The 17,622-nt window shown below is 35.6% G+C and overlaps 1 protein-coding gene across 1 annotated transcript; it reads left to right on the plus strand.

Annotated features, from left to right (window-relative positions):
- The first annotated feature begins 6,553 nt into the window (after window positions 1-6,553).
- LOC149259513 (uncharacterized) lies at window positions 6,554-7,168 on the plus strand. The gene is made up of 2 exons (XM_089454359.1): window positions 6,554-6,792; window positions 6,943-7,168. Exons 1-2 carry the CDS (start codon window positions 6,554-6,556, stop codon window positions 7,166-7,168), a joined length of 465 nt encoding a protein of 154 aa, XP_089310485.1.
- Window positions 7,169-17,622: the final 10,454 nt, after the last annotated feature.

Raw genomic sequence — 17,622 nt, forward strand, 5'->3', positions numbered from 1 at the left:
GGGACATAGATCCCACGTTTAAAAACCCATTATGGAGGCATAACCTTTTAATCAATCAAAACCATGGTAAACTATTTTTAAAAAGAAAATCTATAACTCTTACACAAATATTAAATATTAAAATAAATATCAATATCATTTTCACATAGATATAAGACAAGTGATCCCATTGAAAAACAAAAAAAAAAAATCCCATAAATTAAAAATATTAAAGCATCCTCACTAAACTAATTTACTATATAGAATATGAAATCATTATCTAATTATATCCATACATCAATACATCCATCCATATGTATAGAAACGACATCACTATCAAAATAAATATAGAAAGGGCATCACTATATATTTGTATTGAACCATTGCGCCACCCCACATGAACCTTCACTAAACATCAATCCACCTCACAAAAGTTAAAACATCATAAAAGCAAATAGAGTGCGTCAATCCTTTCAACTGAGCATCAAACCACCCAAGAAGGGTTAAATCTTAATCACTACGGGGCAATCCGTTACATAAAATTTTAAAACTCTAACAGCACCAAACAACTATTATAATGGATCAATCCATTTCACAAGAGTTCGGGCAAACCGTAGTTGGAACTGCAATTTAGTCCACTCTATGAGAAACAAGGAAAATTTTTAGCACAAAACAGATTTGCTAATACATCAACCCATACCACAATTAACCTTAATCACTAAAGGTCAATCCACCTCCATAAGAGCTAATCTAAAATGCTAGAGAGAATCTGAGGTACCCGAGACTCAATATGCGGAGGGGAAAAAATAGAAAGCCCAAAAAACACATTAAATTTTGATGTTGCAACCATTACCGCAAATCTGTTTGGTTATCAAAATGCTGTAATATAATTAAGGTATAAATTTGATGGGAACTTTTGCTCATCAAGTATTTTTTTTATGACTAGTCTTTTTTTTTAATTTTATTTTGTTCTCTATGTAAAAGTAATTTTTTTGGTTAATATAAAGTGTATTTTGTCTTAATAATTTGGTTAATTTTGGTTTGATTATAAATTAAATTTCAACTAAGTAATATTATGGATCAACAAATGCAGATTTTCACAATTGTTCATATTGTCAGAATTATTTTAGAATAAAACTATATAGAAAATTAGTATGTGTAATCATTCTCACAGTTTTATTCACAAAAAATTCTAACAATATCATCGATGTATAGGATTCATATTACTTTAAAAACATCAAACATATTCGGTCATATTTATTCCTAATGCCAAACTAGCCAATGATTTAGTGCAATTATGTATGGTCACTATCTAGTTAATTTCAAAAGTTTTACAAATTATGCTAAACCATTCTTGAAAATTTTTCAAGTAGCTTGGTGAAACCCATTAATTATAATGTATTTTGAAAATGAGCAATCTATTTTAGCTTTCAATTTGATGAGTTAGATTTAATGATAACCTTATAAATGATAATACAAGTTTGAAGCCACTTTTAAATAAGAATTTGTGGGAATTATAACATTTCAAGTAATAATAATATGTAGACATGGATTTTGAAGAAATTTGTAATATTCTAACAAGAATAATAGTACTGACTAACACCTTAAAGGCACAAACCCAACTCTATTTAAATTCAAATATGAATATAACTAAACCAACTTTGGTAATCACACATTTGATATTTCCATACTAACCACAAAACAGATTTGTTTTCTAATCAAACTATTAAATAGACCAATTTTATGAAAACTAAGAAAGTGTGCCAACACCAAAGAAACTACATTAAATTTTCAAATCTAAACAAGAAAAAAATTATTTCACTGAAGTAAAAAATAAAAGTATGTTAGTTTTTCTATATAGAATACTGATAGCCTATGAGTGTGAACATGTGGAGTGAGGATCAACTTTTAAGCTTTAGGTTTCAATGTTTATGCTTTATGCTTAATTGTGTACAATGTAGGATCATATGGTGTGATTGAAAACAAAAGTGAGTTTTTCTTAATAAGTCCAAAAACCCACTATAGACGATACTATACTTGTTTATAAGTCTCACAATATTGTCATTGTTGCATAATAAAATACTTATTTCGGAGTCTTACCCAACATAATCACAACTTCTTTTGTATTCTACAATTTTATTTAAATTTCTTTTATATATATGGGGATGGATATCTGTAAAAATTTAAACTACACATCAATGTTTGAAAAATTAATTAACTATCATTTATGAAATGCATCTATTAAAATTGTCAATATATAATAGTTAAATAAAGAAAATAAGATTATACTTATCAAATTTAACCTAGTGTTGCAACTATTATGGCAACTCTGTTTTGCTCACTTTGAAGCAATCTGATGTCGACATTTTTCAGTATCAGCGGCCTCTTACACAGATCGTTAGAAGGAACAACCTATATGTCATCTTACACAGATCATTAAAAGGAACAATAATATTGTACAATATAACAGACAGCCAAAGGTACACTGCACTCAAAATCTTTGCACCATCGATATAGCAAGTAGGTTATGTTTTTCAGGTAAAAGTGGAATAGATGGCCGTTGTTTCGCAATTTCTACCCTGTTAGGTAGCTTCCTATGGCTTTCGTATTTAAAAATAGATGAGGCACAGCGATTGTCAATGCAGTTGTTTCTTAACAAGTCTAGAATCCCTGTTGCGACACGCATGAAAACCTGCATTTTCATTCCTGCTGGGTCGCGACACTGGCTAATAAGAGAGAAAATTGCGGAGTTTGAATGACTGACTAATAATGTTACACAACGAATGACGTGAAATGTGATTTCTTGCCTATAATATTTTGGAAAACTATTTGCGATTTTTCTGCTATTTCTCCGGACAAATAACACTTTAATCCACAAACAGCGAATCTCAGACGAAATGTTTTGAATAGTCTGCTTTCCTATTTGTTCTTCACCGAAGGAGCTACCCCATCCTCATCATAGCATTCTTCAGCTGCGAGCGAGGGAGGAAGATAAGGATTCAATAACGATTTAGATTTACACCAAACGGCTTTGGACTTGTAGGTCCTCAAACAACCGGAAACCCCAAACAAATAATTGATGGATAAGTCTCATGCTCTAAATAAAGAAACGACAGATGACCATGTTATTTGAGTGTTAGAAATAGTAAATTACTATTTAGAAACGACAGATGACCATGTTATTTGAGTGATAGAAATAGTAAATTACTCCGGAATATATGAGATGCATCAAGTGAAGAGTTGAGTTAAGTGAAGTTAAGAAAAGCAAATGGAGTTTAAAAAAATAAGTTTGGTTTGTGTATTTTCATTTATTATAATAGCTTTTTTGAGTCAAGTTTTTATTGTAAGTTTAGATGAGATTTAGATAAGCAGACATTGATGCAGGAGCATCCAGCTCCGAGGAGACAGAAGAAGGTTGACTGTCTTATGGAGGGAACCAGGTTATCGGAAGTTGTTATTTGTTTTAAATTTTCTTTACTAGTTGTTTGTTTTTCCCAGAAGGTCATTTAGAGACCATGGTAAATTGAAACTGTATCTTGCTTTTAAGTTTGGAAATTAGTTAACTGTAGATTAGTTTTTAATATAAGAAATTGTTGTTTAGTTAGGATGAATTCTGGTAAACAGTTTAACCGCAAATGGGAGCAGTTATGCTACCCAGATGTAAAACAGAGGGGAGAGGGCAATGAAAACTCTCTCTCCGGAAATAAGAAAACAGACAGATACTTTTTCCTCAAGTAATGAAAGCAAAGTTGAATTGTTTTTAAAAACAAAAACCACTGTCACATAACCATACTGTTGTTATTTTTCTGTAATATCTTTTTACTGAAAGAAAGCTATAACAGACATAGCTAAAACTGGCAAACTGTGAATTATTTGGTCACTGTTATTTGTTGAAGAAATCATTACATTTCTTATACAGCAAGCTCACGGACGAGACACATAATATTGAATACAACTGGAAATTAGCAGACAGCAAGGAGAAGGCTACAGGAAGCCACCACACGCAGAGAAGAGCAAATTAACGACCGCCGACATCACAGTAAAACAGGTACAAGCAAACAACCTTAACTATTTTCCATTAAATGTATAAATGCCGGATGCACAGTATATCAACAGGTTATCGAATGAAACCCTTATGTATAAAAGAAACACAACATAAAAACGCTCAGAAAGTACTGTTCCTTAACCATTGAAGTTATTGCAAGACGTAGTCACAGTAACAAGACAGATAGGTCATTACAGATTAAAAAAACGAGAGTTCCTATATATATGTATAACGGTCCTCAGGAAAAAGGACACAAATAATAACGTTCGTTACAGACCCAGAAAACCCCACAGAGGGTTGGCGCATTCAGCAAACGAAGGCCGAGATTATTAAAAATAACAACTACAGATTCATTATAGCACTAGCTACAGAGCCGAGTCCGTTCGAAGCACAAACCCTCAGACTATTTACAAAACGAACAAGCAGACCCGAGTTGGGCAAGATCCTACCCGGTTACACCGAAGTTGGACAGAGTTTAGGGTTCCATCCAAAACGCAGAGGGAGCACGAGCCACGACGGCCAACCGCCCAAGCTAACCTGCAAAAACAAAACGACATGAGTCAGTGTTGAGACAGGGGTAGCGAAAGGAAGTAACTATAAAAGAATAGACAACCACATTTAAATTTTGTTACCTGGGTTTGAAGCGCAGCATTGCCAACGAACAATATAACACCCTGAAGAGCAGAGGAGCGGGTCTGTTAGGAACAGAAAGACGTGGACAAACAGGGTTTAACATAGAACCCCAACTTACCTTGAAACTCGGATTAAGGCGGAGCGACTCGCAGGAGCTCGAACCAAGAAAACCTGTCATGATAACCGAGGTGACTTGTCAGGGCGAAGATAAACTTAGTTGCAGCAGGAAAATAACCAGAGGAACAGCAAGCCAAACGATTTACAGAGAGGAATAAAACAATTGGATACTCTCACCATACCAACGAATAGAGGAGCAGAACAGGCGGAGGCAACAGAAGAACCCGCGCCGGAGTGAGGAGCAGCGGTGCCAAGAAAGCTCGCAGAGCAGCACCGAGAAATTGCATAGTGGAAATGACAAGTCAGTGGACTAGGGTTAGTGACAAAAGGCGGGAGGAGGTCAAGGCCTGAACCGGCAGGTGGCGTTGGTGACTTGTACCACAGGTAAACCAACAATCAAAATATCCCGAAGCTGTACGAGCAAATTTAATTCGCTTACCTTTGCACGGTGGAATCAGAATTGACAAGTGATAGAAGGGCTGGGCCAACGAAAGGTAGGGCTGGGCCATCAAAAGTGGTATCAGAGCAGGTTGACAAATAGGAAGAATGGAGGGTGGTAGAGGAAGAGGAAGAGGAAGAGCGATCCGGAGAATAGCAGAAGAGGGACTCCGTGAGGAGATCCGTGTTTTGCGGGAAAGATTGGCAGTGGTAGAAGCTGGGGGAAGAAGGAACCCAGCAGATGAAAGCGATGAGGATGTGGCAGAACCAGAAGATGAGGTTGAAGGGGTGACACCGGAACTTCGGTTATTAAAATCAGTTTTGCTGTCTAGTCATAAGCCGAAGCATGAGCTATCCACTTATGACGGAAGTCTGTCTGCAGACATGTTATTGGATTGGATAAGTGAAGTGAACAAATATTTTGAGTTTGAGGAACCCAGTGAGGACAAACAGGTGAAGTTCGCCGCCACAAAGCTGAAAGGACATGCGTCCTTGTGGTGGGACAGAGTGCAGGCGGAAAGAAAGAGGCAACACAAACAGCCTATAAAGAAATGGGCCCGAATGGAGGCCAAACTGAAGGAAAAAATCCTACCAAAAGATTATCAGATTATGTTGTACAGACAGGTACAGAATTTGAAACAAAGAGGAATGACTGTTAAGGAGTTTACAGAGGAGTTCTATAAGTTGAATTTGCGGGCAGGGTATGTGGAAGATACCCCAGAAAAAACAGCCAGATTTGTGAATGGTTTGAGGGGGGAAATACTTGATGAAATTGGTATCCTTTCACCCCGAACATTGGATGAATCCTACCAGTTTGCACTAAAGGCAGAGGAGAAAATTAACCGGAAGCAAAACGCCAGGAGAGGAGGTGGAACTGGCAGGGGAAAAGGTAATGTTTTTGGTAGAGGTAGAAGTACAGGTTCCAATGAAGAGGGCAGCAGCTCTAAGTCTACTGGCACAGCAGAGAGGGACAATAGCACTAGAGGAGGACGACCAGCTCAGCAAGGGAGAGGAAGTGGTCGGGGCAGGGGAACTGTCCAGTGCTATCGTTGCCATAAGTTGGGACACAAGTCTTATGACTGTCCTGAGGGTGAACCTGTAGGTGGAAGAGGAGCTTATGTTGCTCATTCAGAGGATGTTGAAGCAGCACCTCAAGAAGTGGAGAATGCCCCAGAGACAGGCGAGGCTTTGGTATTGAATAAGGTGCTGTTAAAACCAGCAAAAGAAATTGCAGAACCTAATCAGTGAAAAGCTCTGTTTCGGACTGTTTGCAAGTCATAGGGCAAGTGCTGCAAGCTGATCATCGATAGTGGAAGTACCGACAACTTGGTAGCGGTAGAGATGGTGGAAAAACTTGGTCTGAAAAAGCTGAAACATCCCACTCCGTATAAGGTGTCATGGCTGCAGAAGGGACACCAACTGTTGGTGGATGAACAGTGTGAGGTGGAGTTTCAGATAGGCAAGTACAAGGACAAAATCATCTGCGATGTTATGCCGATGGATGTCTATCATATTTTGCTAGGACGACCCTGGCAGTTTGACAGGAGCGCAGTCCATGATGGCAAAACCAATTGTTACAGGTTTGTCAAAGATGGGATCAAGCACACGCTTGTACCCATCAAAGAGGAAAATACAGCAGAAGCTAGTGGAGTGAAAACACTGCTGATGGGCGGAAAAGAATTCATAAAACAGATGGAGGACAGTGAAGTAAATTTTGCTGTCATACGAAGACCAAAAGCGGTGATATTACATACACAGATTGTAGATTTGCCCGAGGAAATCCAGAAGCTTTTGCAGGAATTTGGGGACATTGTGGTGGATGACCTTCCGGATGAACTTCCACCCAGGAGAGGTATTAGTCACTGCATTGACTTTATACCAGGGGCAAGTCTGCCAAACAAAGTAGCTTATCGAATGAGTCCTAAGGACCATGAGGAAATCAGGAAGCAGGTCTAGGAGTTACTAGACAAAGGGTTGATTTGAGAGAGCATGAGCCCTTGTGCAGTACCGACCGTGCTGGCTCCAAAGAAGGGAGGCGAATGGCGAATGTGCATGGATTCCAGAGCCATAAACAAAATTACGGTTAGGTACAGATTTCCCTTACCAAGAATGGATGATATGATGGATTGTCTGAGCGGGGCAGCTTATTTCTCGAAAATTGACTTAAAAAGTGGATATCACCAGATTCGAATTCGAGAAGGAGATGAGTGGAAGACAGCTTTCAAGACGAACGAAGGCTTATATGAGTGGCTGGTGATGCCATTTGGGTTGAGCAATGCGCCCAGTATGTTCATGCGTTTGATGAATGAAGTGCTGAAGGAGTTTATTGGAAAATCTGTGATAGTCTACTTGGACGACATCTTGATTTTTAGTAAAACTAAAGACGAACATTTCATGCATGTACGAAATGTGTTGAGGAAGTTCCAGCAGAATAAACTGTTGATCAATCTGAAAAAATGTACTTTTTTTCAGCGGGAGTTAATATATCTAGGCTTCATAATTGCAGAAAATGAGCTGAAAATGGACCCAGAAAAGGTGGCAGCTATAGTTAGCTGGCCTTCACCGGGAAGTTTATTTGAAGTCCGCAGTTTTCATGGATTAGCGAGCTTCTACAGGAAATTCATCAGGAATTTCAGCGAGATTTGCGCACCTATGCTGGATACAATCAAGAAGACAAATCAGCCATTTCACTGGACTGAGACAGCGGAAAGAGGTTTCCAGACTTTGAAGAGGAAGATTACTGAAAGGCTGATATTGAGGCTGCCTGACTTTAACAAACCTTTTCAGGTTCGTTGTGATGCCAGTAATACAGCCATTGGGGCAGTATTAAGTCGGGAGGATAGACCAGTTGCATATTTCAGTGAAAAGCTGAACGAGAGTAGACAGAAATACTCAACCTATGACAAGGAATTCTATGCAATTGTTCAGGCGTTAAAACATTGGAGGCACTATCTGTTGGGTAATGAGTTTGTTCTGTTTACAGATAACTCTGCGTTACAGTACATTATGCAGCAACATAAATTGAACCACAAGCACGCAGCATGGGTGGAATATTTACAAAATTTTACGTTTGTACTGAAACATATTAGTGGGCAAGCAAACAAGGTGGCAGATGCGTTGAGTAGAAGGATACTACTCTTGCAGGAAGGTACGATGCAGGTTCTAGGCTTTGAACACCTGAAAGCGCTGTATCAAACAGATGCTGATTTTAAAGAAGCCTATGAGGCTTGTCAAAACCCTCTGTTAAGGAACATCAGTCTGTGGTTGGATTATAATTTACAGGAGGGATTGATGTTTAAAGGCGGGCAGCTATGTATTCCCCACTGCTCTATGCGGGAAAACATAATTCAGGAGAAACATAGCGGGGGTTTGGCTGGACACTTCGGTGTAAATAAGACAGTAGCACAGGTACGACATTTTTACTTCTGGCCGAAATTACAGCGGGATGTACAAAGGTACGTGAGTAGGTGCAAGATTTGCCAACTGGCAAAGGGCCACAGTCAGAATACAGGTTTGTATTTGCCATTTCCCATTCCGAACCGACCATGGGACTCCGTCAGTTTAGATTTTGTTTTGGGTTTACCTAAAACGCAGCGGGGTTTCGATTCAGTGATGGTTGTGGTAGATCAATTTTCAAAAATGGCACACTTTGTACCTTGCAGGAAGACCAGCGATGCTACTTATGTGGCACATCTGTTTTTCAATGAGATTGTTCGACTACATGGACTTCCAAGGTCCATCATCTCCGACAGGGATGTGAAATTCACCGGTCATTTTTGGCGAACCCTGTGGAAAAAGTTGAACACTCAGCTACAGTTCAGTTCCGCTTATCACCCGCAGACCGACGGCCAAACGGAGGTTGTGAACCGGAGTTTGGGAAACTTACTTCGGAGCTTAACAGGTGAGAACTCCCGAACATGGGACCGTGTACTAGCTCAGGCGGAATTCGCATACAACGACTCACCTAACCGCAGCACTGGTTACAGTCCGTTCCAGATTTTGTACGGCATGCATCCGCGAGGCATGCATGAGTTACGAGATTTGGGAAAGCTTGAGAAACGAAGTGCGGATGGTGAACATTTCGCTCAAGCAATGAGTAATCTTCATGAGCAGGTTAAGCTGAAATTACAGGACAGCAGTCACAAGTATAAGCAACGGGCAGACACCAAGCGCCGGGAAGTTCAGTTCAACATTGGGGACGAAGTCATTGCGTATTTACGTAAAGAGCGTTTTCCAAAACGGGGATACAACAAACTAAAGTTCAAGAATATTGGTCCCTGTAAAATCCTTCGGAAATTTTTTGCGAACGCCTACGAGTTACAGTTGCCACCCGGGATTCGTATTTCTCCCATATTTAATGTGGCAGATCTGTTTCCCTATGTCGCAGATTCGGGAGACAATGCAGCAGCAGAGCCACCGCGGGACACCGGTTGTGAGGAACATTCGTGGATAAGACAGATGCCGATGGCACCACCTCTTGAGATCGAAGGAATTCTGGACACACAGGTAGCTAAGCGCACGCGCAGGAAGGAATATCTGCGGTACTTGGTCAAGTGGAAGAACCGTCCGATAGAGGACAGTTCGTGGCTGAATGCGACGCAGATACAGAAGGCAGGCTATTCTGTCGACGACCTCATGGAACGGAGCCATGACTTCTTGCCACCCCGGGAGCCTGATGCAGGAGCATCTAGCTCTGAGGAGACAGAAGAAGGTTGACTGTCTTATGGAGGGAACCAGGTTATCGGAAGTTGTTATTTGTTTTAAATTTTCTTTACTAGTTGTTTGTTTTTCCCAGAAGGTCATTTAGAGACCATGGTAAATTGAAACTGTATCTTGCTTTTAAGTTTGGAAATTAGTTAACTGTAGATTAGTTTTTAATATAAGAAACTGTTGTTTAGTTAGGATGAATTCTGGTAAACAGTTTAACCGCAAATGGGCGCAGTTACGCTACCCAGATGTAAAACAGAGGGGAGAGGGCAATGAAAACTCTCTCTCCGGAAATAAGAAAACAGACAGATACTTTTTCCTCAAGTAATGAAAGCAAAGCTGAATTGTTTTTAAAAACAAAAACCACTGTCACATAACCATACTGTTGTTATTTTTCTGTAATATCTTTTTACTGAAAGAAAGCTATAACAGACATAGCTAAAACTGGCAAACTGTGAATCATTTGGTCACTGTTATTTGTTGAAGAAGTCATTACATTTCTTATACAGCAAGCTCATGGACGAGACACATAATATTGAATACAAATGGAAATTAGCAGACAACAAGGAGAAGGCTACAGGAAGCCACCACACGCAGAGAAGAGCAAATTAACGACCGCCGACATCACAATAAAACAGGTACAAGCAAACAACCTTAACTGTTTTCCATTAAATGTATAAATGCCGGATGCACAGTATATCAACAGGTTATCGAATGAAACCCTTATGTATAAAAGAAACACAACATAAAAACGCTCAGAAAGTACTGTTCCTTAACCATTGAAGTTATTGCAAGACGTAGTCACAGTAACAAGACAGATAGGTCATTACAGATTAAAAAACGAGAGTTCCTATATATATATGTATAACGGTCCTCAGGAAAAAGGACACAAATAATAACGTTCGTTACAGACCCAGAAAACCCCACAGAGGGCTGGCACATTCAGCAAACGAAGGCCGAGATTATTAAAAATAACAACTACAGATTCATTACAGCACTAGCTACAGAGCCGAGTCCGTTCGAAGCACAAACCCTCAGACTATTTACAAAACGAACAAGCAGACCCGAGTTGGGCAAGATCCTACCCGGTTACACCGAAGTTGGACGGGGTTTAGGGTTCCATCCAAAACGCAGAGGGAGCACGAGCCACGGCGGCCAACCGCCCAAGCTAACCTGCAAAAACAAAACGACATGAGTCAGTGCTGAGACAGGGGCAGCGAAAGGAAGTAACTATAAAAGAACAGACAACCACATTTAAATTTTGTTACCTGGGTTTGAAGCGGAGCATTGCCAACGAACAATATAACACCCTGAAGAGCAGAGGAGCGGGTCTGTTAGGAACAGAAAGACGTGGACAAACAGGGTTTAACATAGAACCCCAACTTACCTTGAAACCCGGATTAAGGCGGAGCGACTCGCAGGAGCTCGAACCAAGAAAACCTGCCATGATAACCGAGGTGAGTTGTCAGGGCGAAGACAAACTTAGTTGCAGCAGGAAAATAACCAGAGGAACAGCAAGCCAAACGATTTACAGAGAGGAATAAAACAGTTGGATACTCTCACCATACCAACGAATAGAGGAGCAGAATAGGCGGAGGCAACAGAAGAACCCGCGCCGGAGCGAGGAGCAGCGGCGCCAAGAAAGCTCGCAGAGCAGCACCGAGAAATTGCATAGTGAAAATGACAAGTCAGTGGACTAGGGTTAGTGACAAAAGGCGGGAGGAGGTCAAGGCCTGAACCGGCAGGTGGCGTTGGTGACTTGTACCACAGGTAAACCAACAATCGAAATATCCCGAAGCTGTACGAGAAAATTTAATTCGCTTACCTTCGCACGGTGGAATCAGAATTGTCAAGTGATAGAAGGGCTGGGCCAACGAAAGGTAGGGTTGGGCCATCAGACATGTTTGCGCTATGTTAAGTCATGCGGTGGTAATGCTGAGTCATATAGTGGTAATTAAGGGGAAGTGTTAGAAATAATAAATTACTGGTATATGCATGCAATCCATAAAGTGAAGAGTTGAGTTGAGTGAATTTAAGAAAAACAAGTGAAGAATTGAGTTGACTGAATTTAAGAAAAACAAGTAGAGTGTAATATTAGAAGTGAAGTCAAGTGTGAGTTTGCATGAAATACTATGCATGAAGTGAAAAGTGGAGTTGAGAAAACAAATGGATTCTAATATTAGAAGTCTAGTCAAGTGTGAGTTTGTATGAAATAGTTAGCAGAAGTAGTTAGTAAATCAATTAGAGTTTGCTTGATTTTATATTTAGCAAGTGTAGTGCTTATATAGTCTTGATTGAGTCATTCTAATGTGTGAAAACCAAAAACAGCAATGGCTAGAATGGATATATGAAAAAAAAAAAATTATGAATAAAAATTTGTTTTGTGTGTATTGTAGTGTCTTTCCTCTGCCTTTCCACCCTTGGGAAAGAGATTGAAATCTATCATTATTTTGTTTTTTCTGCTTTCATTGACTACTCGGGGTTATATCGTGTTTTGTTGGCCTTTTCTTTTAGACCGACAAGCTCTTTATGAAATGTCTTTGCGTTGGATACCAGAAGAAGCAGAAGAAGCTGTGTTGTGTGCTTGGATGATGGAACCACCGCATAACGGAATCCTTTGGGGAACCATCATGAAAAGTTAAATCTTCAGAACCAAATTCAGGTTCCGTTCAATCTACGTATGCTTTAGATTCCCTTCGTAAATGCTTTAAAGTCTGTCTTTTTGTTGAACATGGCTATGTTAAATCGATTCCTCTATCTGTAACAGTTCGAAAAGGATATATACCTCAATGAATGCATTTAAGTCACTTTATGGGTCTCCTGGCCTCTCCTAAGTCTCGTTAGTAACTTTCAGGAATATTCTCCGACTAGATTAGCATACAATGCAGCCTCTGTTCAATCAAACAAATTTGATTCAACTTCGAATTGTTCCAGCCAATATAAACTTCATGGAAAAAGAAAAATTCACTCGGAAATCACAATAAAATTCATTCAATATGCCTGCTAAAAGCTTCACTAACACGATAAGCTACTAAATTCCCCACGTAGAAGCGTCACAATTTTCCATTGATACATATGAAAGTCTCCCTGAATTTCGCAGTGGTAAATATGCCTTCAAATTTCGTCAGGATTCACTCGCCGAAATGCAAAGAAAGATTGTCATCAAAGAATGTTGTATGTGTGGAATTTGGGCATGGAGAAATAACACTGGCAATGATGTTCATATGGCCTTCAACAGGGGTTAGCTTTATGTAATCTATTTCTCCTTTTAATAGCCTTCTATACTAGTAATAGGCCTGTTAATATTTTGTACATCTGCCCCAATTTTATTTAAGGGATATATATATATATATATATTCTGGATTTTACTTCTGTGTAGTAAAATTTTGATTTATCTTAAGTCCTAATCTTAAAATTAACAATGTCTAACATAATGTCCCTTCCTCCACGTATTTTAGTCTTTACGAATCGTTTGGATTACTTCCATTCCAATTTAACACAGTTATTCTAGCTCGGCCCCACCTTTGGTGGTCTCCCTCTCCCCCTTGCCTGGGCAGGGGTTATGGAGACCCTCGTTGCCTTCCTCATGTCAGGGGCTACGCTCTATTTGGCTCACTATTTAGCGTTTTGATTTTAATATTTTGGCACAGCATATATTTTAATATTAATAATTATTATTTTAATATAAATATAATATATCATTTTAACTTTAATTTTTTAATTTTTAATATACTTTATTTATTCAATTTAAATATAATTTTGGTTTTAGTTCATGGATGTAATTCTTCATTGCTTACTTATGAAGCATTGTGTCATAAGTTCAAAACTACAGGTCACATACACATATACATATGTATATAATTTTAATAATTATTTTATATTTAAATTAATTAATTATAAATAAGATTAAATTATAAATTATTATAATAAATTAAAAATATACAACATTTAAAAATAAATATTTGAATATTTGATTTTAAGTAATTAATAGTGTAAATATGTATATAATTTAATAATAATAAGAATAAAGTTTAACACGGTTATTAATAATGTTTTATAATTTTATTAATAAAAATTAAAAATAATAAGATTTATTAATTAATTTTAATAAGTTTATTAATAAGGTTTAATAATAAAGTTATTTAAGTTTTATCGATAAGGTTGTTGACTATGTTTTATTAATAAAGTTTATAAAATTTTTTTATGGATCACGTTTAAAGTTTATTAATAAGATTTATTAATTTTATTAATAATTATATATTAATATATTTATCTATATATTAACACATTAATTTATTTACCTATTATTAATATATTAATCTACACATTATGATAGTATCCTAGATATTAATATATTAATCTATATTTTAACATATATTAATAATGTTTGACTTCGTTAACCATAGTTAGTATGTACATCATATTCACTCTAATGAGAGGCATTATGTTCAACATGTCTATACTTAACCATAGACGTTATGTCCAACATAATGATAGTCAATCATAATTGACCATATTCAACTATAAGAAATCATGGTTGATGATAGTAAACCATAGTCAAACATGTTCAAGGTTTAAAAGGGTTTAGTAATAATAATACTTATAGAACCATATTCAACCACGGTCAAACTAACTCAATTGTTTTGTTTTTTATTGTAAACAATGGTTGCCACAATGTGATGCCAAATTTTGCACATGGTTGTGTATGGTCAACTTTATTTGATGATGCGTAAACTTTGTTGACTATGATTGTCAATGTTTAACTAAAAATGAATATGATTGACCATGTTCACTATGGTTAACCATGTTAACCATGTCCATCCTTGGTCACCATGGCCACCCATGGTTAACATGGTTAACCATAGTGAACATGGTCAACCATATTCATTTATAGTTAAACATTGACAACCATGATCAATAACGTTCACCCATAGTCAAACACAATTGACCATAGACAACCATGTTCAAAAATTGGCATCAAAATGTGGCAACCATTGTTTACCATAGACAACAAGTTTTCACAAATTGACATTGCAATATCATAAATAAATATCAATGTCATAATGTATCAAACATAATATGTCAATCACTATGTAAATGTTTGTTGTCAAAAGGTCATGAAATAGAGAACATTAAGGAAAGAAAATAATTTTCAATCTAGAGCAAGAGAAAAAGACAAAGGCTAGATGCATATCCATGCATTTTTTGCAAAACAAGATCTTAAAATGTGGGAAAAACCAATAGTCATGGATATCAATAACCCATTAATATACACATTAACACGTTGAAAAGGAATTAATAATACATAGATTTACACATGGACACATCAATAACATATTAAATGTACATTAATCTATACATGAACACATGTCACCGGATGGTGAACTATGTTTGGCTATGGTTTACATAGTAAACCATAGTCAACATGAGCATCAAATTCAACCATGGTCAACATGGGTTCCATGGAAAACCATAGTCACTATGGACGTTAACTTTAATATTTTTCCCAATGTGAAAAACAACCAACAACATCGTAATGTAATAAATAATAAACAATGTGACAGTGTGACAAAAAACAAAGAAAGCAGTAATGCGTTGAAAAGAAATACATCTCGTAATTTGGTGAACAACAAGCAATGTTGTAATTTGAAAAACACGAAATGGCATTGAAAGTGATGAAAAATGAACAATGTCATAATGTGACAATCAAAAAGTCGTGTCGTAATGTGATGACATTGAAATAGGACAAACAACAAACAACATTTGAAAGAAAAAACTAACAAATTACATAACAACATGATGAACAACAGATGACATCACAATTTCACAAATAATAAATGTTGTTGTAATTTAAACCAGGTTTACTAAGTTGACCTATGTTTAGTAGTTTGACTTGAGTCTACTAGGTTAACCATAGTCAATTAGGTTGACCTACATTTACAAGCTCTACTTTAACAAAGTTACCGATCAAACGAGAGCTATTACCTCAAACAAGAACTCCAACCAAAAAACTATAAAAAAAACATGAAAAAGCAACCTGAAAACAAAAAGTCCTGATGTTGGAATAACGTTTTCCTTTTTTGGGCTAAATTTTCAACATTTTTTAAAAATGGAATTAAAAGACAATTTTTTTTTTGGAAAAAACACCGTGAAAACGAAAAGTGTTGATGCTGGAATAACATCCTCTTTTTCTTCGGGGTAAATTTTCAATATCTTTAATAATGATGTTAAAGATAAAATACAATGAGTCTCAAAACCCTTAAAATTCCAACGATAGACATGCCATTAAAGATAAAATATCAAGAATCTTAAAATTGCAACGATTTTTAGGGATGGTATTAAAGATAAAATATCATGTCTATGAGGAGCTTTAAAATTCCAAGGATGCCATAAAAGATAAAATATCACCTCTATGAAAATCCTTAAAATTCCAACTATTTTTAGCCATGGTGTTAATATTATTTTAAAAATTATTACCATTTAATTTATATTAATTTATTTTTATTTTAACTTTATCATATTAATAACAATTTATTAAATATAACGTGTTTTTTATATAATCTATTGAAGTCACTAGATAGGAAACACTTCAGTTATGATGAATGAACAATTTTACAAATCAAATGAATGTATATGTGATTTTGGAGTTTTTCATACTCTCTACATTAAAACATTTGTTTTTTTGGAAATTTGGGTCACAGCGTTATTTTTAAATAATTTTAAGATTTTGAAATTTGTAAATTGCTTTTTAAAAATTGTATTTCATTTTATATCTATATATATATATATATATATATATATATATATATATATATATATATTAGTTTCATATATAATAATGATAATAATAATAGTAATAATAATTTAGTGTCAGAATTATATTTCTTTTGAATTTAATAGATCTAAACCAATAAACATATTAAAAATTACGTAGCAAAAAAATTGTCGTTTCAAGAATCCTATCAGCTGATAAAGAAGTACACGATCAACAAAAAATTGTTCTCCTAGACTTATTACTTCTACAATTTTTTTGTTTTGACATATATGTCCAATCAAATATATTGAAAATATGAAAACATTGAAAAAATGAGAACAAAAACACAAAAAATTAAAAAAACTAACAACTAATAAATAAAAATATATTTAAAATAAATAAATAAATATATATATATATATATATATATATATATATATATATATATAACCCAAAAAAATACTATATAAAAACTATATAAAAAGACAAAAAATCAAATATAACAAAAAATACATACAAACAAACAAACACCAAAATTAACTTATAAAATATGAAAATTACAACAACAACAAAAAATAATCAATCAATCAAACAAACGAACAAAAACATGAAAACAAAATAAAAATTGAATAAAACATAATTTCAGAAAATAATTTAAAAAATAGACGAAAATGAGTAACATAAAAAATAAATAGATAATGTTGATGAGATAATATATATATATATATATATATATATATATATATATATATATATGAAATAATTTAAAAAAAATAAACTTATAAAACAAACATTAAAAATAAAAAATAAAAAATAAAAAAATTAAGAAATAAAAAAACTAATTAAAAAATATTTAAAAAACATGAGAAAAAATTTAAAATATTGAAAATAATAATCAAAAACATTGAAAATAATAATTAAAAACATTGAAAAAAAAAGCATCAAAATG

Source organism: Pinus tabuliformis, chromosome 6 (assembly GCF_031772625.1).
Source record: "Pinus tabuliformis cultivar Carrire ecotype Pingquan chromosome 6, CPIR1, whole genome shotgun sequence".
NCBI classification, from domain to species: domain Eukaryota; kingdom Viridiplantae; phylum Streptophyta; class Pinopsida; order Pinales; family Pinaceae; genus Pinus; species Pinus tabuliformis.

Coding starts and splice junctions, on each gene's coding strand:
- LOC149259513 (XM_089454359.1), top strand. CDS start 6,554: ATGGTGGAAAAACTTGGTCTGAAAAAGCTGAAACATCCCACTCCGTAT. Junction 6,793..6,942: donor GGCAAAACCAATTGTTACAG/GTTTGTCAAAGA, acceptor TGTCATACGAAG/ACCAAAAGCGGTGATATTAC.